Source organism: Ylistrum balloti, unplaced genomic scaffold, assembly GCF_031769215.1.
Source record: "Ylistrum balloti isolate Yb309-2 unplaced genomic scaffold, AGI_CSIRO_Ybal_v1 Utg371558, whole genome shotgun sequence".
Taxonomy (NCBI): domain Eukaryota; kingdom Metazoa; phylum Mollusca; class Bivalvia; order Pectinida; family Pectinidae; genus Ylistrum; species Ylistrum balloti.
Window position 1 is genome coordinate 60,717 of NW_026782801.1, and position 23,896 is coordinate 84,612.

General features: G+C 36.5%; 2 protein-coding genes across 2 annotated transcripts; both read right to left on the reverse strand.

Moving 5' to 3' along the window:
- Positions 1-6,624: 6,624 nt before the first annotated feature.
- On the reverse strand, positions 6,625-10,681 carry LOC132563016 (putative mediator of RNA polymerase II transcription subunit 26). Its single transcript, XM_060227779.1, has 2 exons — positions 10,666-10,681; positions 6,625-7,721 (listed from the first exon to the last, which is right to left on the reverse strand). Exons 1-2 carry the CDS (start codon positions 10,679-10,681, stop codon positions 6,625-6,627), a joined length of 1,113 nt encoding a protein of 370 aa, XP_060083762.1.
- Positions 10,682-10,873: 192 nt separating this feature from the next.
- Positions 10,874-15,195, reverse strand: LOC132563017 (uncharacterized). The gene is made up of 4 exons (XM_060227780.1): positions 15,100-15,195; positions 13,585-14,038; positions 13,109-13,272; positions 10,874-12,157 (listed from the first exon to the last, which is right to left on the reverse strand). Exons 1-4 carry the CDS (start codon positions 15,193-15,195, stop codon positions 10,874-10,876), a joined length of 1,998 nt encoding a protein of 665 aa, XP_060083763.1.
- Positions 15,196-23,896: the final 8,701 nt, after the last annotated feature.

Genomic DNA, 23,896 nt, shown 5'->3' on the forward strand with positions numbered 1-23,896 from the left:
AACAGAATTACGTCATATCCGGGATCTCTTGGACCGTCTGCACCAATGCTTCCGTTCCTAGGTAGCATTCCACCATCATCTGGGCTGTTCCATCCAGCGTTCCTTCAAATGACTGGATTGGGCGGTAAGCGAGGGAATCCTGACAAACCAGCTCCAGTGAAGAAATACAAATGTGACGTCTGCGGGAAGGCTTTCTCCAGGAGCAACACTTTAGTCACTCATAAAGTAAGTATCATGTATTTGTAAACAACAATCGGTAGCGAGAATATTCGCACGCATTTAAAGATTCGTCTTTTTGTGTTTACTGCACGTGAAGACAGTATAAAATGGTAGAAATATTGTTCCTCCGTAGAAGTCTGAAATATCTCTTGGTCTTTTACCATTTTGTCTAATTTTCTTGCCATCGTTCAAACAACAATCTTTAAAGTGGGCTAATGATTAGTCAAGATACAGAAAATTCCTATAGTGGAAATCACTAAATCCGCTCGACAGCTTGGACTCCAAGACAAAATGCTAATTTCCCACTAACGAGCTAAACTTTGGTTAGTGTAAGAATACTTTGGTAATTTTCCCGAACCTCCACTTCCACTCAGTATTTACTAAAATGTATATCCACAAAATCTATTGGTAAATCTAAGCTGTCACATAAATTAATCGATTTCGCATTATTAATATATATTTTTTTCTTTTTGTTAATGCCCCTGGAAAAAGTTTTTGATGCTGATGGAAGAAAAGTTTCTTAACACTCACGAGATCTGTTTATAGAAATGATTATTAAATCTACACTTGTTCCGATCATGAGATAATTATTCCAATTATTATCATTCATTCCAATGTTCGTGTTCATTGCTAGCTGAATATTGTTACGAAATAACACTTCTACAAAAGAAAATTTTGAAATTACATTGAAGAAATGTTTCACAACAGAATCTGACAGGAAACCATTTTTCATCAGAGACATAAAAATATCTGAAAATTAAAAAGAAATAATAACGTTACGATTATATAATACCTTTATTTACAGAGAATACTGTAATTGCTTACGAGAAGAATTTCACAATTTACGATATCAAATATATACTTTTTACTTATCACACATCAGACATTAAAAGGATTAGGATAATACCTTAATTAGTCAGCTCTGGGTTCTGTGTAGACTTTATATATTTACCTGTTTTGATAATTATTTCACCCAAATGGGATTTTCTACGTGTCCCGTCGTGCCCACCTGTAGACCAAGGCTGACAGGTGCACCGACACCTTCAAGTCTCTTTAAAAATCAATAATACCTCCCCCTACGACACATCGCGTGCGAAATCGACCCTCTTTGTAAAAGTTTACGAAGGCACGCGACCGGAACAATAGAATGAATAGAAAGAGATTTCATACAGAGGTGTCAAAACGGAGGGTAATTCTAATGGAGAGGTGTCAGCAAGGGAGATAACCCTACGTGGGACTGGTAGGATCAAGAAAGATTTGTTAGATATTTGTAGAAGGTGTTAAAATAAGAATCAAAAGAAATTCTTATTAGAAAAAAAACTTTTCCTTAGACACAGGAATGGTGTCGAATACCTACAAAGATGTATTATTAATACATTTATTGAACTCAAAATAAGCACATATGTGCTATCAGATATTTAAAACCGAAAATTTAAATTGTCAACTAAAATATTTCAGGTTATCTGAACATAATGTAATATGTCTAGTTTTTGTTGATTCAGAAAAAGTCAATAAATTTTATGATGAAAATTCCGACCTTAATCGTTTTGAAATAGTTCAAACATATCAAAATTTACGTAATCGTTTGTTCTTATTTTCCCGGTATTAAATGAATATCTTTTTATATGATATAATGTAGCTCAGCAAAAACTAATATTTCGTTTGAATTTAATTGTTACAATTCTATCTGTAGTGATTGTTTAACAACTGGGTGCCTCTCTCATCCCTTTGGGACACGAACGTTTTGACAGAGGGAATATCAATGGCCGCGAGAATTTGTTTACATTATAAATTTATCTAGAGAACATCCGTCACTCGATACAGTACCCTATTCATCTTTAGTCAATAAACAAACACAGGCAGAATCGACAACTGTAAAAGTGGCTTCCGTCTAGCTTTTTCAGTCCTATCCGAAACACAAGTCCATAGTATTGACACAGACGGATGAAAACATTTGATCACCTCTAACAGTTTAGGCGTATAGAATAACATTTTGTTGACATTTCTAATAGAACAACATTTAATCAGGTTCCAGTGTAGCACCGCTACATAGATGCATGTCCATTTGTAACTTTCTCTTTCAATTAGCCCCTCTCTCACTGTTGACAAAAGTAATTGCTCGGCACTTGAAAATTGAAATGCCAAAAGGCGAATCAATGTGGTCAAGCGCCTGTCGCGTGTCAAACACATCTGCCTGACCAATAATTGAAAATCCTAGGGTAAACAACATTGTCATCCACGTATGCAATGTTTAATTATATCTTCTTTGCTACTTACATAACTAAACTTGCGGGCATATCGGTATCAGAAACATTGTCGTCCTATTTTTCTTTCCTCTCTGTGCCCTTTTTATTTCCAGCGAACTGACTTCCGGTACCTTTGTGTACCCCGCGTATCCGACAATGATTTACTGCGTAGGAAACTCTCGATCGATGTGTAGCCTGAAAGGTGTTTTTAAATGGCTACACTTCACAATAGGACGTAAAATTGGTGCCGTTTTTCATGTATCCGTTATACAAATATATCTCAATTCCTGACTCATTACAGAACTGTCTGCTTCAAAGTAAAATCAAAATAGAAAATCGATCAAACAAATAGAAACATTCAAAGAGATTGAAAAATAAAATAAAAATATATAAAATGAAATTGTGTTAAATATCACGTATCTATTGGTAACATATACTGATTATTTTTGAGACGTACTTAAATACAGTATGATCTTGTACATGTATTAGTGACAGAAAACCCTTGTTTTGATCTCTACAATCGACAGTATGATAGTGTCGCTACTGACAAACACTGGTGACAGAGTGAAAATATTTATAAACCGACCAGAATTAAGGTGATATGTAGTAGTTCTTTTCCTTAACTCGAGACCGCCTGTAACAGCAAAAACATACGCCCACCCGGATATGACGTTCTGACGCGTTTAGAGTCTAACGAGTAAACAAAGGAACAAAAACAAAAAATATTGAGAGATACGTTTTACAAAAAGATAAAAAAGAAAAGGTTTGCAGTAATTTTTGTTTTCGTTTTTGTTTTTTGTTTTTTTTGACGGAAGGTTTCAATTATTGTCTGAAAGGCTATACAATTGTCGGATTTTTTCTATCATTAATTAAATACGCATGGTTTCTGATTCATTAACCTTTATTATTTATATAGTTTAATTCTTTCATTTACAGAGAATTCATACTGGTGACAAGCCTTTCAAGTGTGAGATATGCAGCCGGGCTTTCCGTCAACCTGGAAACCTAACACGTCATCGCCTCACCCACACTACTGTCAAACCTTACGTGTGTCCACAGTGCAACAAGGCATTTAACAGAGCATCCAATTTGCATACGCACATGCGCACTCATACCAATTACAAACCATTTGTCTGTCCTTATTGCGGTAAAGGATTCCATCAAAAGATCGACATGAAAATCCACTGTTACACCCATACTGGTAAGTTTTTAACTTCCGGTTCCGGTAGATTTAATAAGAATACAGAATCAGGATAAAGATATAATATGAAGAATATATATAAAAAGACAGAGCAACAAACGTATTCATAAACATAATGTTAAAATGTGCATATATATATAGATATCTATAATGAATTTGATAAATAGAATCTCTAAATAAGAAACTTAAAAAACGAGAAAGTTTACTTGAAAAATGTAATATTCTAGTTATTGCATAGTCAAGTAACGAAAAATTACCGATCCATTTAGCGAAATCATAGTTGTCTCATTTAAATTTGAAATATCAAATTATTACAATAATATTATTGTTTTTTCGTGACTGAAAATAAATGTGACGTCATGAATATGTAACATGCTCACTTATCCCATTATTTTCTTTGTCTTTATCACTAAGTCGATTTTATTTTGTGTCTCACAGGAGAGCGACCACATCGATGTGATGTCTGCGGGAAGGGCTTTTCTCTCGCTAGTACTCTTAGCACGCATAAACGGATCCATTATGATGCGTCATATCCGGTCGACCATATGACCGGAAACGGAAGTTCTCAACGTAACTAGAATTAAGCTCTATTCATGGATGGAATAATTGATTATATTGTTTTCTATCCGCTGGGACAATTTCGCAATTGTTTGAATCACCGATTCTTTTTTCCATATGTAATAATATTGTAGAGGTATTGATATTTGTAAGGAAAGATGTGAAACCATCTAAAACCGGAAGGATGTGAAACCGAATTCTAAAACCGAAAGAAAATCAAACGTTTTTCATACAAAACGAAAATATTTTTTTATTTCATTTCAACACCTGTATTGTAAATATAATGTTTTCAATGTACACTCTTCTGACACTAATTTTCGTTGTTTAGACTTTTTCGCTCAGTGTGTGCTGATATATGCACTTGTGAATATATTGAAATGCCATCAAATGTGACCGGCCGCTATGTCAATAACTTGGAAATATTCACACTGTGAACTGTTAAAAAAAATAGAGAAAATGCAGCATATACTATCGCGATAATTATATGATAATATTAGCGAAGTTTCATTTTCATGTAAAGATTTGGAATATGAAGACATTTAATTGGTGCAGTGCTTTGTACAACCTATCTTATGGTATTGATCTATAGTGCAATATTAAGTTTATTTTTTTTTATTTAGGTGCTTGTTTATAACCATTAATTATTTCATTTTTGTGTTGTTAATTAATTAAATACTATATATGTTCAGTTCTGAACATAACATGTTGATTAATGTTAATGAGACAGTTATTCAGGTCTTTATGTCGGCAATGTCTATAGCTCAGTTGGTAGAACGACGGCTTATATAACCACGGCTGAAGATCCGTGGTGCGTGGTTGACATAAACTCTCCGCGGAAGTTTGTGGTTCTCAAGAATGGACCAGTTTGTGCGTTTGTGCTTGTATCCGTGGACAAGACATTATATCCTAATTACTATGGATGGTCCTATGTTGTTCAGTGAGAAAACCAACAGCTATTACAAGGATACCCCGCCTCAAAACGACCGTTCACACAGCGATAAAGCCAAGAAAAGAAGAATAGATTCCGTATTAATTAAAATCAGATCCGCGATACAGTGAATGTGTTACAGAGATTTTTAATTAATGATATATAATCAATTGACATTGCTCAGGTGTTGAAACTCTGTGTTGTGTTGTAAGTGTATAAGTTCAGTATTGTATTAGTTGTGTTATTTTAATGGCTGTTAAAATGAAATAAAATTCGTTATTGTGAATAAATTGTATTTCTTTTTTTTAATAAAGCAAAAGTAAAAAACAAAAAATTAACAAAAAGCGAAAGGTTTCATTTTGATGTAACGTCAACTTCTAATAGAATATCTCTCTCTCTCTCTAAGCAGCAGTCAAACGTGAAATTTGACCTTTTAACCTTGACCACATGTTTTAAAATGTAAATCTTAATGATGTAAAACTACGGTGTAAATATCGACTAAATCCAATGAGAGTTTCATAAAACACATATATCTTGTACAGAAGATTTTCATTCCATAGCGGTCCAGTCTGGACTTCTTTGACCTTTCAACTTTGACCGATACTGAGAAAGGTTCATCGTGTGCGGAACGTAATGACGAGATACTACTGTGTAAATTTGGTGATGCAATATGTTAAGGGATGTCAGTGAGGAGATCTACTGAAATAGCACCAACATGTAGAGACTTCACTGCAATAACTGCTCAATCCTAGGTGCGCAAACTGTTTATATCTAATAATCGAATGTCTCCAAATGTTGATTCTATGGCACGATCAATTTGGTAGTGTTTTTGCTGGTGTATTGCACGAGAAGTTTGGAAAAAATGTTGATGGTCTACGGCACGAGAGGTTTGGTAGTGTTGTTGATGGTCTACGGCACGAGAACTTTGGTAGTGTTGTTGATGGTCTATGACACGTGAGGTTTGGTAGTGTTGTTGATGGTCTATGGCACGTGAGGTTTGGTAGTGTTGTTGATGGTCTACGGCACGAGAGGTTTGGTAGTGTCGTTGATGGTCTACGGCACGTGAGGTTTGGTAGTGTTGTTGATGGCCTATGACACGAGAGGTTTGGTAGTATTGTTGATGGTCTATGGCACAAGAGGTTTGGTAGTGTTGTTGATGGTCTATGGCACGAGAGGTTTGGTAGTATTGTTGGTCTATGGCACGAGAGGTTTGGTAATGTTGTTGATGGTCTATGGCACGTGATGCTTGGTAGTGTTGTTGATGGTCTATGGCACGAGAACTTTGGTAGTGTTGTTGATGGTCTATGACACGTGAGGTTTGGTAGTGTTGTTGATGGTCTACGGCACGAGAGGTTTGGTAGTGTCGTTGATGATCTATGGCACGTGAGGTTTGGTAGTGTCGTTGATGGTCTATGGCAAAAGAACTTTGGTAGTGTTGTTGATGGTCTACGGCACGAGAGGTTTGGTAGTGTCTATTGGTAGTGTCGTTGATGGTCTATGGCACGAGAACTTTGGTAGTGTTGTTGATGGTCTATGACACGTGAGGTTTGGTAGTGTTGTTGATGGTCTATGGCACGTGAGGTTTGGTAGTGTTGTTGATGGTCTACGACACGAGAGGTTTGGTTGTGTCGTTGATGGTCTACGGCACGAGAGGTTTGGTAGTATTGTTGATGGTCTATGACACGTGATGTTTGGTAGTGTCGTTGATGATCTATGGCACGTGGGGTTTGGTAGTGTTGTTGATGGTCTATGGCACGTGAGGTTTGGTAGTGCTGTTGATGGTCTACGGCACGTGAGGTTTGGTAGTGTCGTTGATGATCTATGGCACAAGAGGTTTGGTAGTGTTGTTGATGGTCTATGGCACGAGAGGTTTGGTAGTGTTGTTGGTCTATGGCACGTGAGGTTTGGTAATGTTGTTGATGGTCTATGGCACGTGATGTTTGGTAGTGTTGATGATGGTCTATGACACGTGAGGTTTGGTAGTGTTGTTGATGGTCTATGGCACGTGAGGTTTGGTAGTGCTGTTGATGGTCTACGGCACGAGAGGTTTGGTAGTGTCGTTGATGATCTATGGCACGTGAGGTTTGGTAGTGTCGTTGATGGTCTATGGCACAAGAACTTTGGTAGTGTTGTTGATGGTCTATGACACGTGAGGTTTGGTAGTGTTGTTGATGGTCTATGGCACGTGATGTTTGGTAATGTTGTTGATGGTCTATAGCACGTGATGTTTGGTAGTGTTGTTGATGGTCTATGGCACGAGAACTTTGGTAGTGTTGTCGATGGTCTATGACACGTGAGGTTAGGTAGTGTTGTTGATGGTCTATGGCACGTGAGGTTTGGTAGTGTTGTTGATGGTCTACGGCACGAGAGGTTTGGAAGTGTCGTTGATGATCTATGGCACGTGAGGTTTGGTAGTGTCGTTGATGGTCTATGGCACGAAAACTTTGGTAGTGTTGTTGATGGTCTATGACACGTGAGGTTTGGTAGTGTTGTTGGTCTATGGCACGTGATGTTTGGTAATGTTGTTGATGGTCTATGGCACGTGAGGTTTGGTAGTGTTGTTGATGGCCTATGACACGTGAGGTTTGGTAGTGTTATTGATGGTCAAAGACACGTAAGGTTTGGTAGTGTTGTTGGTCTATGGCACGTGATGTTTGGTAATGTTGTTGATGGTCTATGGCACGTGAGGTTTGGTAGTGTTGTTGATGGCCTATGACACGTGAGGTTTGGTAGTGTTATTGATGGTCAAAGACACGTAAGGTTTGGTAGTGTTGTTGATGGTCTATGGCACGTGATGTTTGGTAATGTTGTTGATGGTCTATGGCACGTGAGGTTTGGTAGTGTTGTTGATGGCCTATGACACGTGAGGTTTGGTAGTGTTATTGATGGTCAAAGACACGTAAGGTTTGGTAGTGTTGTTGATGGTCTATGACACGTGAGGTTTGGTAGTGTTATTGATGGTCAAAGACACGTAAGGTTTGGTAGTGTTATTGATGGTCAAAGACACGTAAGGTTTGGTAGTGTTGTTGATGGTCTATGGCACGTGATGTTTGGTAATGTTGTTGATGGTCTATGGCACGTGAGGTTTGGTAGTGTTGTTGATGGCCTATGACACGTGAGGTTTGGTAGTGTTATTGATGGTCAAAGACACGTAAGGTTTGGTAGTGTTGTTGATGGTCTATGACACGTGAGGTTTGGTAGTGTTATTGATGGTCAAAGACACGTAAGGTTTGGTAGTGTTATTGATGGTCAAAGACACGTAAGGTTTGGTAGTGTTGTTGATGGTCTATGGCACGTGATGTTTGGTAATGTTGTTGATGGTCTATGGCACGTGAGGTTTGGTAGTGTTGTTGATGGCCTATGACACGTGAGGTTTGGTAGTGTTATTGATGGTCAAAGACACGTAAGGTTTGGTAGTGTTGTTGATGGTCTATGGCACGTGATGTTTGGTAGTGTTGTTGATGGTTTTGAGGTGGTATGGAATAACTTGAATGTTATATTCCAGACTTTAAACCATTTGTTTGTTGATTGATGTATTTGAGTTTTATCTGAGAAAGTTGTTTCGAGGTCATTTTTTTTAACTTTTTGGCTACTTCTAATCTCAATTCTTCATTTTCAAACTGAACATTATCATCTATGAGCTAGAACTCTGTGATGTTTTTATATGTCATTTGATTGATTTGAATGGTTGGTACATGAATTTGTCTTTTTTGTTTTGTTTTTGTGGGTTTTTTTTAATTAATTCTGCATCCGAAATGTTACTATAAGAACTTTGCCAAACATTCCCTGCTTTGATGAAATGTACCTTTTTTGTTTTTGTGATTACAGAATTTTATCATTGGTTTGGAAAATGGACAATACCCGTGGAAAATTTCTGAATTTGCCTCAGTTGAAGCATTTGAGTGATTTTGTCTGGCGTATTGAATTAACGTGCTCTTGAAAACAGTGGAAGACCCACTTACCATATTTATACTACTTTATTATTAAAGATGATCTAGGGCTTTGTCACCTGTATGGTGGCTTCCTGGATTCCTGGTGCCTTGCAGCCGTCATTTGGTCAACGTCAATGGGCAGATACCGTGATATTCGTATTCGTTTGGCCGGCATGTTCGGTTTGAAGGTGGGGAGGGGGCTGCGGACTAGCTCTCCAAGTATAATATTTAAACCAGAGCTGAACTTTAACATATTGACACTTAGACATGTATATCACTAGAGGTTAAGACAATTTAAAATATAAGTTAATTACTTCCGGTATAAAGGAGCTTAGATTATTTTACAATGGATGACGTCATTGTATCCTGTAGATGACGGCGTGCCTCGAGTAGTTATTAAGATAACAAGACAACGAGAAGAGTTCTAGTATCACAAAACATAAGCCTGATAAAAATGTTCACTGATTTTTTACTCAGCAAACTACATGTAGTTCTAACAGATATGGAAACGGATAAACATAAATTAACGGTCAAAGAAAGAAAATTCGAAAGTTTTTTTATGATAAATATCTTTTTAATACATATTCAAAAATCTATTCAAGAAATATTCAGATATCAATTTTTTATAATATACGTTTTTTTGTTTTTGTTTTTTTTTTCAAATACATTTTCAAACCCTTATTACGCAGGTCAAAATAACGTTAAGAAGTATAGATAGCTTAGTCGACCGTCATGACAAGAGATGGTAGAAATCTAAGCTTAGCTGGATTTTATCCTCTGATTAATATGAATTACAAACATGTTTACAAAATAAAAAAATAAATTTTACATTAATTTTACAACAATTGCGAAACAACTTATTCCAACATTTACTTATTGTGTTTATATAACACCCTTTCCGAAATATGAATCCGAGAATTAAGAGTATACACCATATCAACAAAACTTAACCCCAACAAAACTGTTGATTTTACAGAAATTTTCTTCAACCCACAGACAAAACAAAAAGACATAGAACCTTATCAAGACAAACTTTATAAATTGTACAATAATTTCAAACAATTTTTCAGTTGATATCAATCACTCTTGTTGGTCCCGGACGGAAGCGCGCGAGGGGTCTTACTGTGGGAGGAAATCGGAGTACCCAGTTAAAATCCACTAGGTCGGGCAGGTGACCCCATATCTTTCACTTCGTCTGTAGCGTTCAGTCATCATGTCGGAAAAATCAAGGGAAACTGAAGGGTAGATTTCAGGAGCTAAAACACACAGGTAGAGGCACTCAAACACGTGTCATTGGATAACATCCAAATGGAAAATATAAAACAGATTCACGAACTTATCACATTATCGGTCAGATCATATATAGAATTACAGTAACGAAGGATATATAGAAACAATGTTCGGCCTAGGATCATCTCTCAAATCTCTAAATATATGAAACCACTAATTTTTTTCAAGATATATCATCAGTTTTATCTACAGAAAATATCTATTTTATGTGTTGTTTTGGTTATCAGGGTCTCTGGTTCCGGTTTCCGTTGTGATACAAAATTCAGATGTAAAACTATATATAACGACAACCTGCCTGTACGGCCATTATCCCCTATTATGTTGAGTGACCTGTATAGACAGGATGGGCTTTGTTGCTGCTTTTTCATAAAAAAAACCCAATATTGTTATCAAAACACTTGGAAACTAAAACAAAAAAACAACTAATGTAGTGTAATTGTAACTGTACGACCACGCATTTCTTCACAAGAAAGTTATTCTTTCCTCAGAAAATATTTCACTACCAGTCTTTGAATCCCATTTCTTTCAGCCAAGCGTCTGGGTCGGCAACGGACAGTGTTGTGTTGTACTGTATAGTACGGAGTATCTTCAGCCGCTTTTTGTACCCAGCTGTCTTTTCTTGTTCTTCAGAGTCAATTATAAGCTTGATGAACTCCTCTACCTTTTGTTGAATTCCTTGTAGGCTGTTACTGGATTTAACAGTCGTTAAGATCAGAGAGATCAACTCTTCTAGCAAAGACACAAAAACTCGCTTGATGGCCAGTAGCATCGCATCAGCTGATACATCGTCTTTTACATCAAATTTGTATTTTGCTTTGATGCCTTCGTACGTTTTTGTCACCGTCACTGTCTTTTCTTCTATCCTAAATGTGTCGTTCCTGTGCATATGCCAGACACACTTTTGATGACAAACTGTACAATTTCCTTTCTTCATTGCTGCACATCTTACTTTGTCTTCGTCGTTGGTAAGTTTACAGGGAAAGTGGCATGTTGTGTGGCAGACGATGCAGTTGGTGACATATTTTCCTTGACCTAAACGTATTTTCTCTTGTAGGTATAGTACTTCATTGTACGTAAAGGCTTGGTTAAGTCCTATTTCGGCCTTAAACTTCTTCACAGTATCTCTGTCGCTTCTTGTTGCCACCAGGTCCATGACCTTATCCTTGATATCACAGCGATTTTTCTGCAAATCTATCATTTTCTCTTGTTTCTGATCATCGTGGGGGTTAGCTTGAAGTTTTGGTTTTGTCGTGAGTAGACAAGGGTTCATGGTTTGAAGATGTCGCAAAAAATCATCGAATCCTCTAGATCTGAATTGCCACAAAGCCTCCCCTAATAAAGCATCCTCAGTATACGGAGGGAAGAGTGTTGAATTATTGAAGACGAAGTGATGATGGTTTTTCAAATCAGTTGCTTGGAGGAAGTCCAGAACTGATGGCCTTTTCCCGTCAGCAAATGTAAGTATAGGAATAATGTTCTCCAGAACGTTTTCTCCAAATATTGACGTTATGCTTTCAATGACCTCATGCAAAGCCATATTGATACCGTGAGTGTGGATGGGGTTGGCCTGCATGACGAAACAAACGGCATGTACTCCACAACTCGGACCCATGTGACTGTCACTGGATAAGAAACGTCGGAGGCGTTCGAAGACCTCTTGGTTATTCTCAACTGATTCCGGCCCATCTTCGAGGCTTGGGGTGTCAATGATATTCAAAACACAGTCATTGTTTTCCATAATTGGATGCACTCTGTAACACGTGATCCATTTGGTATGTGACCGCTGAAAAAATTAATAATAAATTGAAAAATGAAGTATATACATGTAGTTGAATCTGATTGGATAACAAAAAAGGGTAAGAATGTCTGAGGTATGTCCGAGTCTAAAAACAATAATAATATACATGGTATATTTCAACAAATTGAGGAGTGTCATCCACTTGTTAATTTTAATTCTTTTGACCTTTTGAAAAATCTTTGTAATTAAAACGGTACAAACGAACTGTTTCAATCCCTTTCAAACCAATTAAAAGCTTTGAAAATTATATAACATTTACCTTCGTATACACAGATGTAACCGAGGTGAGGGAGTAAGCGGGGTAATGGTGGGGGGATGGGGGATTGATATCACAGTTTTCGTGTTTGGAGGATTTAACAGCCTTTATCTGGGAAACTATTTAGCTGACACCCGTAATGATGTTCTTCCAGAATGATTGTGATTTTGGGTTCCATACTACAGTTGTTCCAAATATAACCGATTAAAATTAATGATATTTCTTTCACTAATGATATAAGAAAGTTTATTTTACAGAACGCTGAATAAACCTAACAGGATATCATTCTTTGATGATTAAAACGTGATGATCAGAAGGATAAAACAGTCGATAAAACTACAAAGACTTAAATGATACGGGTTGTGCTACAGAAGTATGGTATGCCTAACAGCTAGCTCCCAAAGAAGGTATAATATATCTACTTTTTCGTCGTGGTAAGACTTGGCTATAATCCCCCAGATAAGGATGCCATATCTATATACATGCTGTCAGATTATGTTTTTTTTCTGGTTCAAATTTTGTAGTTTTTCGAATGAATACTAAATGGTTGATACTTCATTTCTTGGATAAATATTATTTACGAAATACACTAGTACCAAATTATTTCGCGGAAAAATGAATCAGTGGGTTGAGATTACCAACGAAAGTAAAGCTCGCGAATAGTACTGCTTTTACAGGACCTGGTTTGGAGGAGTCCCAGTATCATCAGTAATTTTGAATCTACAGTCGTCTTCCCATTTCACTCCAAGACTATGGTTGACAAGTCCATTAATGAGAGTACTTTTTCCCCCTTCGTTAGGACCAATCATCAAGATAGTCTTCTCCTGAAGGCAAGTTGAGTCTCCTTCAAAGAAAAATAACGGTGATGTGATAAATGATACGTCTTTTGCTCAATGACTGTAACTGTATACTAAGGGAGATAATTCAAATAAGAATTTACTTTGCGAAGAAAAAATAGATAGAAAAAAAAATCCCAAAATACTCGTTTGACACTGATTATTTTACAATACCTACATCAGTCGGGCTTTGAATACATTTGATACAGTATCAATATAAGCAATTAAGCATTGTTCTAAATTCTTCTCCTCCCTTGTTCAACCACTGCAAAATGGAAGTACATAACGTTGAAAATTATTCTTCACACTTTCAAAATTACCGAAAGTACACAGGCGGGTCTTTCGAACTTTGTCTTCTTTTGATCTCATCTCATCTAGGGGAAGTCTGTAAACGTTTGGTGGTCCATCATATATTTTTTCGCAGAGTTTAAGGACCGTGTTTAGTTCTGAAAATCTCGTTCGTACTTCCAAACTCTTGCAGCTAAATTCGCTGGTACTACCGTCTGCATATACAGCTCTTGACATGAATTCATATCCAGTGTTTTGAGACAATCCGCTAAAGCGATGAAATGGTCGCCTATTTTCCGTGGGAACCATTGTCTTATTCCAGGCACTGTCACCAATTTCTTTCATCCGAATTTCGTAATGTGTGACATCGTCTCTCCCGACCCTGACCCATTCCAGGCATATATGGTTAACGCCGATTTCGGATGCGCGAGGTTGACCAGGTCTAATGGAAGGCTCCGGTTCGGAGAGGAGATATAGGATATACTTCTATGAGACAAAAGAAAACAAGGTTTTCATCAAAATAATCTTATACTTGGAATGGTGTAAGTAAACGACTGCACAGTTAAATACAGTTGTCTTATTAACATGTGGCTTTACATATAACATCCTTACCAAGTATCGGAAGTGTAATGGTTGAACATTTCTGAAATAAAAAATTCAATCTAGATAATTGTTATCTAGTTCTGATATCAACTTTGACCAACTGGCCGCAGTCGCCTCCTAGATATCATCAATTTAGGCCCTTAGTATCACTGATGAGTCATAGAAGGACGAAACAGTTGTATGATGCAGTTTAATTCATTATCTTTCTCTATCTAATTATACATCAATATTACCAGGTGTTATTAACTTGTGTGCCTTTGTACAATATATAACTGTTATACATACACTCAATTTATATCACTGCTGGTAACTATATCAAAGGAGTTTGTAATTGATTATCAAACCTATATTATCCGTCTATCAAATTTAAGTACTCCCTAGCAAATGCCATTTAAAATATAGATTCAAAATACTTGTTAGTGGCTATGTTTAACATCTATTGAATTTCCAAATACATAAATATATAATAGTGTCTTTGAGGAACTCTCCTCAAAATCAAACTCAAAAGGCTGATGATTGTCCTGGTTATGTATATATTTATCTAACCCGTAAACGTGGCATGGCTAATGACAATAAGCAATAAGCGTGACTCCAAAGTTTCCTACCAATCCTTGCAGTTGTATTTGTGGTATAAATGTAATTAATAATATGAAAAAAATCCGGTAAAAATATTTAATATATATCATTACAATTGTATATGAAATCATAAACATATCTATTTTTAAAGACAGAAAACTGTCATGTACCAAAAAAATATTGATTTCAATGGATTATCTACATGTAATTCACCTGTGACCTTTAGTGACCTATATATTGACCTTTGGCATAATTTGACATTGAAGCAAGACCTACAAATAGAGACTATACAATTTTGACGGGTAATGATGAAATGAAATTATATTCAATAACGCATAAATTTGGGCCATGGAAGTCGCTTAACTTACCCTAAGGAAATGAAACGCGCCAAGCAGATAAACTTTGAACGATAGCATCTTATCCCGAAACTTGACAGCAATAGAACCCTGATGTGCTTGATCCATGGTTAGAGCTGTCCTGGTATCGAGCTTCTTCTACCTTTGGAAAAATTATAAGTCTTTATTCAAATTGATAAGTGTAATTATACACGGGAATTTGTGGATAAAAAATGAAGATATTTGATCATCTTCTGTGGATTATAAAACTTAATATCAATCAAGATAAAGATTTATCATACTACTGCCATGTGTACAACTATTTGGATTCGAAAGAGGTTCCCGAGAGGTTTCGTGACATAAAGGGTACTTTAGAAAAATTAAAAACAGTTAATATGAAACATGGCGGAGTATTTATTAAGTAAAACAATATTCACCAGTTATAGTTTCTATTTGTCTTCCGATGATTTAAAATAGATACAACACGTGAAACAATTTTATGTCTGAATTGTCCAGGACCAATATATGACAATAAAGATAGTATCTGACTTCTCTCCAAGAGTTGTCGTTCTTGAAGTATAAAACATCTCAATCAGAGTTGTCTTTCTTGAAGTCCGTAATGCATTGATTGTTTATATACAAATGTTGTGTAATGTTTTGCTTAAAAAAGAGAGTGTACATGTAAAAAGATATTAAAGCACGGGACAAGACTACGATGAAACAAATGACAAAACTGTTAGGATGTTATATAATGTAGTTTTGAAAATAAAAATGACAAATTGTCGAAATTACAGAAACTTTCACTGACTCCGAACACCAAAAAGAAAGTAAAATGGATCATACTAAATCAATAAACATGTTGACCTTTGACCTTTACTTTGGTAAAATTCTATCTTTACATACAGAAAAGGAAACATTGAATCTTTTTTTTAACGCTACACATCTCCTATATAGCTATCTTTGAGATCACAGAACAAATAATTATAAACATCAGTTGCAGAATTTGATTTCGCAGTTCCTCCATTACAAAGTACATTTCATACACACATTTTGTCATTCATTCACTTAATCTGTTTCTGGAAACTCCGAGTAAGTTATTGATGAAAGAATCTTCTTATAGTACCTTAAACTTCAATTGTTACATAAACACTTGTTTAAAATGCAAACAGAATAAGTTTCCAAATTTCTGAGACATTTCTTTGGCACACATGAAACATTGGAAACCGATTAGCTATCACGTGCCATCTCTTAAACATCCAGCGAACAATCAGGCACTGTGTTAAAACTAGCCCAAAATATCTTTATATTTTCCAGAATTGAGAAATCAATCTTACAATAGTAAAAGTAAGTACTACGGGGAATCGTCTTTACTATCCGTTATTGTTTAGGTATTATATACATATTTCTGGTAAACATGTCGCTGATATGTGTGTATATTATAGCAAAGGAATAAATAACAAAAACGAAATGAACTTAGCAAATAATCCTTTTGGAATCTTAATTAACTTGTATTTAAATAACGCTATTTTCCCCGTCTTTATTTCTCATGTTTATTCTTCTGCACATTCTTACTTACATTTCATCATTAAAGGAAAGGTTCATTTTGGTGTATATCTTAGTCTCATTAAACAAAACCATAACCAACTGACTATTTTGTTTTCCACGTAAAAGAGCTCCTGCCTGAAACAACCCATCGTACTTAAATTTGGTTGAATAAGTCGTCAAACTTCCAGCTTACCAAGGAAATCTAAAGCAACGAGATCTAACACGCCTATACTGATCTAACCTTAATTAAGTGTTAGCCATCCAGAACCTAGGAAAACAATAAGGATATGTTCACCTACAGAACGACGCTTAAAATGAGATTTCAACTTGTATTTTTTATTTTTTTTCGGTCCATGGGAAGACATTAAAAGATGACAATTGTATTACGATTACTCCATCCAATTATACTTAAAGGCTACCCACTACGCTACAACATTGTTTAGGAGAGTGATTTCGGGGTCCTAAACCCAGCACTACCCATGTTACAGTAATTTATTTGAAGATCTGAGCGTAGACAATCATTTCGATATAGCATTGAATCTAAACATTACATGTTTTTAGAAAACATCTTGTTGAATAGTCAGAAATATAATGACTATTTTTCAGAATAGTTGTTAGAAGCAAAATGACTGGGACCCGGGAATGGTTCGAAAACATTTTTTTTCTCAAATTTTTATCTATTTTGTCTTTTATTTTATATTTTTTATCTTTAGATACAGATATAAAAGAAAATTCAAATGTTTTCACTTTGTCTGATTAAGAGCATGTGATTATAGAAGTTGGACTGTCAAAATGTTTCTGAATGTCACGAAGTAACGTCCAAAACATTTCGAAGCACGATAAAGATTCAAAACCACAAATAGAAAAAAAATTCTTATTCCATCTTTAGATATTTTCTAATTGATGTAGTAATGTTATTTTGACATATTATTTTAATATATGTGCTATATGCATTTGTTATTGTTTCAATATTATCGTTAGGCGTTCGCGGGTCAGAACCGGAAGTCAGCCTTTCGTATTATTCGGTACGTGGCGCATTGCGACATGGATTTTAGCGCGCTCGCGAATATGGCACGTGAAAGTGAGAGTGGAGCGCGAGATGGATGTGACGTTTGTATTTGTAAACCAGTTTGTTCAGTCTGTCTTATCAATTATTAGTATATTTATGGGGGATATTGGGTGATCTGGGAGCGTAGTGGTCATTTTGGGCGGAGCGGCCGATGCGGCAACATCAATAAGTTACCTAGTCATAATTGCTATTTGTGGGACACTAGCTATAGGAGTAATGTAAGTACCCGATACTAAGTATGTAACTATAAGTATAATTTAATATAGTATCTATTTAAAGCCCCAATATACGTAAAAATCACTATGAAAAAAAAAAAATTATCTTATTTTCCCCGTAACACATGTAACAAAACAAATACTTTCCTTTAATAAAAGAAAATAAAGCTGACTGTTTTCAATTTAAATAAAAATTGAAAAAATCGGAAAATAAACAATGTGGGACCCACAATAATTCATACATTACCGCTCGTAGCGATGACATTGCGCATGCGCATATTCCGCGTGTGTAAACATGGCAGACACAGTACAGACGTTCACAAGTCGCTTCCTTTTTTTCCGATTATACATCAGGCCAGTTCTGAATTCTTACGTTATAATTGTGCGTCGTATCGTTTCTAAACTAATTGTTCTTTCTAATAATTTCCCAAAAACTGAATGTTAATCACAGGAATACCTCCAGTCTACGACAAGACTTCGCAAACAATGCTTGTAAACAAAAACTTACCGAATAAGTAGAAACCTCAATTCTCGCGAGATCAGGTCATGAACTTTCCGATGTGTTCGACAACAATCGTAATTTCGATGGCGGCGTGTTTAAAATGGAGGTGTGTTTACAAATAGCGAGTTTCAACTGCTCATATATCAATACTTTATGCACAAAGTCATGGTAACTATTGTTTGAATCACTTAATTTTAACTACATCTTAGAGAATATCTCAATAATTATGTGTGATTCTACACTAAATTTTTGGTGAATGTTACGTATACTGGGGCTTTAATAATATATTTAATTTACGTAATAGTTTTGTTTCAAGTAAAAGTAAATGTTTTCGGAATCGAGTAAATTCAAATATTGGGTGTAATCAATTTACATTTTGTAATACGCGCATAGGTCTATAGTTTTAAAGAAGAAGACTTTCATGTGTATCGTACTTTCCTTTTGTATAGTGTAAGCTTCGAGCCAGAATTGGTGCTCGGCGGACTTCGCCCGGGAAAAAACCTTCTTCGCATTGAAGAGGTGGGTATTTTATGTGTATTAATGTCTAATATTATATATTCGTTAATATATAATTAAGCTGTAATTTCTGTATAATTTATAGGAATGTAGTTAACAGTGTAATTGTTTAATTAGTAACTGACTACAATCAGGATGACATTCATTGATTGTGTGATATTCTTAGTGTGTAATAGGTGTAATTCGTAGTAATATATATTGTATCTGTTGCAGGTTTTTTTTTTTATTACTATCTGAAAATAAACGCTTAAACGAACCCTCGGAGTTGTGGTTTTGGTATGCGAAGAAGCATGACTACTACATTGAAAAAATAAAACAAATAAAACTTACCTGGCCAAGCTTCTTCTTCACTGTTCAGATGGATCGCTATAAATACCTAACACGCGCCTATCGTATGGCTATATATATATCAAAGGTTCTGAAGTTCCGAGAAAATTTAAATCGGGGACATAAAATCAGTTTAAAAAATCTACTGTTGACATTTTCGGTATACGAATTCCTTTTGAGAAAAAAATAATGAGCCTACCTAGCCATGTCGACTTCCTGCACCACACGGATCTGTTATTTGGCTAGTCCTGCCAAAAACTCGTAAATTCCGAGAAAACGCAATTCGGGAACATAAACGCTATTTTTAGCTTTCTTCAGATTGAATCTAATATTTCGTGTTGAAACTTGAGTTTATTTGGTAAATGTTACAAGTTTATCTTATTAGCTATAAAATATGCAGTAAAAACAAATAAAAATATATAATTATACATCTCTGTAGTGTAATGAGTGCGTTAACATCTTTGTTTACATTTCTATAAGTACAATGTATGTATGTACTCGATTTTTCTTGATTTCAAATTGTTTATAAGAAATAACAGACAAATTGTTTGATATACCGGCACATATGCCTTCAGAAATCACTAAAACTAGATTGTACAGCCACGTTTTAACTACAAACTCATTTCTTTCAAAAGGAAGCTAATAGATTGTCCTCCCTGTAACCTCTAACTCTAAGAGGGAAACTATTCTAAACTCATTTTGAAAATGAGATCAATTTCAAAACCTGACTCAAAGACTAGATATGTTGTCGGAGTCTTTATTCATATCAGTTTACACTAAATAAACAAATGTTTCTGTTTGGTAACAACAATAATAATATTCCACTATATTGTCACTATAAAAAAGAAGTAAGATTCTTTTTCGTTTCTACGGAAGCATATTCCGGTTGTGTTTTATTTTATCTCAAAATTTAGAGATAGCAACTCGAAACCTTGTGTTAGTAATTCGAAATTTTGAATTATTAACCCGAAATTTCGAGATAACAACTCGAAATTTCGACTTACTAACTCAAAATTTCGGATTACTAACTCGAAATTTCGAGTTAAGCTAAAACACAACGTGGCCGGAATACGCTTCCGTACGTTTCGCTTTTGTTCGCGACTTTTTTTATCGTGTGTTTAATTACATAATATAAAAGTTAGATGTTAGTAAAGTTTTATTTTTGATATCATCATGTCATTCTGTTCTTTCAAATCGGTTCTGTAGTCTCTAACACAGAAAATTCAGTGCCGAATTTTAAGTTAGTTAGTGAAGAAAAACAATACATTCTTTGTTGTACCAGACTAAGTCACAAATGCAGTCCTTGATTCAAATTGTAATAAAATAAAGGTTATCGTCGTGCATATCACTTCTTCATTGAGTGTCGATCTCACACCAATGACTTGTACAGTTTGAACATTTTCGTAGTTTTATGATACAGATAACTCAGAGGTTACAATAGTTTGTGATGAAAACCTGGCTTTTGATATGAACTTTGTAATGTATTTAAACAGGTGCAATTTTTTGCTTTGAACTGGTATAATGGTTAATTATCATCGATATTGAATGTGTTGATCTTTCTAAATCATTTCCTACCTACGGAATATAAACTTGCAGTCTTTGTCATAATATGGAATAATAATTGTTGTTGTAACTTATATAACCTATATCTCCAAGCGTTTGGTGAATATAATACAATGTTTAAACTTAAGTGATCGGGTGACAATAGAGTACACGTGTTTCACGGATATTGCCTGTCAAATAACACGAGGACAGTGCACCATGTCCTGATTGCCAACAAGTATTACGAAACATATTCGTGGAATGTCTATTCTGGGCTAGTGTAGTAAATAAGCTAATTAATTCAGAATGAAGGACATAGTGTGGTGTTTTGTCGCACGTTTTGATCATCTCAGCCTTGTACTTAAACGAAAAAATAACCAGCCAATACATGGGTAAAGATTTTTCCCATTTCTGTGTCAATGATCTGCGGTCTGACTTGTATAATGTATGTAAAACAAGTTTCCCTGCTGTCCGGCTCATCGACATTATTGTTCCTATTTTTTCCCTTTAAACACAGGTTCGATTTCCGAATTTCTCCATCCATGCTAATTTTGCTGTTGTTCATCCTCAGTCCTCTTCCTTCAATTTTTTCTGCTTCTGCAGTTGGATCTGAATCAGGAGACAGGTGTAATCGGTGCAGTTGGATCAGAATCAGGAGACAGGTGTAATCGGTGCAGTTGGATTTGAATCGGGAGACAGGTGTAATCGGTGCAGCTGGATCTGAATCAGGAGACAGGTGTAATCGGTTTAGTTGGGTCAGAATCAGGAGACAGGTGTAATCGGTTTAGTTGGGTCAGAATCAGGAGACAGGTGTAATCGGTGCAGTTGGATCAGAATCAGGAGACAGGTGTAATTGGTTTAGTTGGGTCAGAATCAGGAGACAGGTAAAGTCTATTTTTTCAAGATACAATATACCATAAACGTCCCATGAGTTCCCAAAGACTAATCTGTCGCTCCCCGCATCATCCGTCCTCCGAAATGTTTCACACCAGATGGTATAACCCTCTGTCTCACACCAGATGTTATAACCCCCTGTCTTACACCAGATGTTATAACCCTGTCTCACAACAGATGGTATAACCCCCTGTCTTACACCAGATGTTATAACCCCCTGTCTTACACCAGATGTTATAACCCTGTTTCACAACAGATGGTATAACCCCCTGTCTTACACCAAATGGTATAACCCTCTGTCTCACACCAGATGTTATAACCCCCTGTCTTACACCAGATGTTATAACCCCCTGTCTTACACCAAATGGTATAACCCCCTGTCTCACACCAGATGTTATAACCCCCTGTTTCACAACAGATGGTATAACCCCCTGTCTTACACCAAATGGTATAACCCTCTGTCTCACACCAGATTTAATAACCCCCTGTCTTACACCAGATGTTATAACCCCCTGTCTTACACCAAATCTTATAACCTTCTGTCTCACAACAGATGGTATAACCCCCTGTCTCACACCAGATGGTATAACCCCGTCCCACACCAGATGGTATAACCCCCTGTCTTAAACCAGGTGTTATAACCCCCTGTCTCACACCAGATGGTATAACCCCCTGTCTTACACCAAATGTTATAACCCCCTGTCTTACACCAAGTGTTATAACCCCCTGTCTCACACCAGATGATATAACCCCCTGTCTCACACCAGATGTTATAGCCCCCTGTCTTACACCAGATGTTATAACCCTGTCTCACAACAGATGGTATAACCCCCTGTCTTACACCAAATGGTATAACCCTCTGTCTTACACCAGATGTTATAAGCCCCTGTCTTACACCAAATGTTATAACCCTCTGTCTCACAACAGATGGTATAACCCCCTGTCTTACACCAGATGGTATAACCCCCTGTCTTACACCAGATGTTATAACCCCCTGTCTTACACCAGATGTTATAACCCCCTTTCTTACACCAGATGTTATAACCCTGTCTCACAACAGATGGTATAAACCCCCGTCTTACACCAAATGTTATAACCCTCTGTCTCACAACAGACGGTATAACCCCCTGTCTCACACCAGATGGTATAACCCGTCTCACATCAGATGTTATAACCCCCTGTCTCACACCAGATGGTATAACCCCGTTTCACACCAGATGGTATAACCCGTCTCACATTAGATGTTATAACCCCCTGTTTCACACCAGATGGTATAACCCCCTGTCTCACACCAGGTGTTATAACTCCCTATTTCACTATTTCACTATTTCACACCAGGTGTTATAACCCCATGTCTCACACCAGATGGTATAATCCCCTGTTTCACACCAGATGTTATAACCCCCTGTCTTACACCAAATGGTATAACCCCCTGTCTCACACCAGATGTTATAACCCCCTGTTTCACAACAGATGGTATAACCCCCTGTCTTACACCAAATGGTATAACCCTCTGTCTCACACCAGATTTAATAACCCACTGTCTTACACCAGATGTTATAACCCCCTGTCTTACACCAAATCTTATAACCTTCTGTCTCACAACAGATGGTATAACCCCCTGTCTCACACCAGATCCTGTCTCACACCAGATGGTATAATCCCCTGTCTCACACCAGATGGTATAACCCCATGTCTCACACCAGATGGTATAATCCCCTGTCTCACACCAGATGGTATAACCCCATGTCTCACACCAGATGTTATAATCCCCTGTTTCACACCAGATGGTATAACCCTGTGTTTCACACCAGATGGTATAATCCAACAAATGTTATAACCCCCTGTCTTACACCAGATGGTATAACCCCCTGTCTCACACCAGGTGTTATAACCCCCTGTTTCACAACAGATGGTATAACCCCCTGTCTTACACCAAATGGTATAACCCCCTGTCTTACACCAGATGGTATAACCCACTGTCTCACACCAGATGGTATAACCCCTTGTTTAACACCAGATGTTATAACCCCCGTCTCACAACAAATGTTATAACCCCCTGTCTTACACCAGATGGTATAACCCCCTGTCTCACACCAGGTGTTATAACCCCCTGTTTCACAACAGATGGTATAACCCCCTGTCTTACACCAAATGGTATAACCCCCTGTCTTACACCAAATGGTATAACCCTCTGTCTCACACCAGATGTTATAACCC

Excerpts from the sequence above, each read along its gene's own strand:
- LOC132563017 (XM_060227780.1), bottom strand. The coding sequence starts at position 15,195 with ATGGATCAAGCACATCAGGGTTCTATTGCTGTCAAGTTTCGGGATAAG. Across the intron at positions 13,273-13,584 it reads GACCCGCCTGTGTACTTTCG|GAGACTCAACTTGCCTTCAG; the intron begins GTAATTTTGAAA and ends TTTTCTTTGAAG. Across the intron at positions 12,158-13,108 it reads CTGGGACTCCTCCAAACCAG|CGGTCACATACCAAATGGAT; the intron begins GTCCTGTAAAAG and ends TAATTTTTTCAG.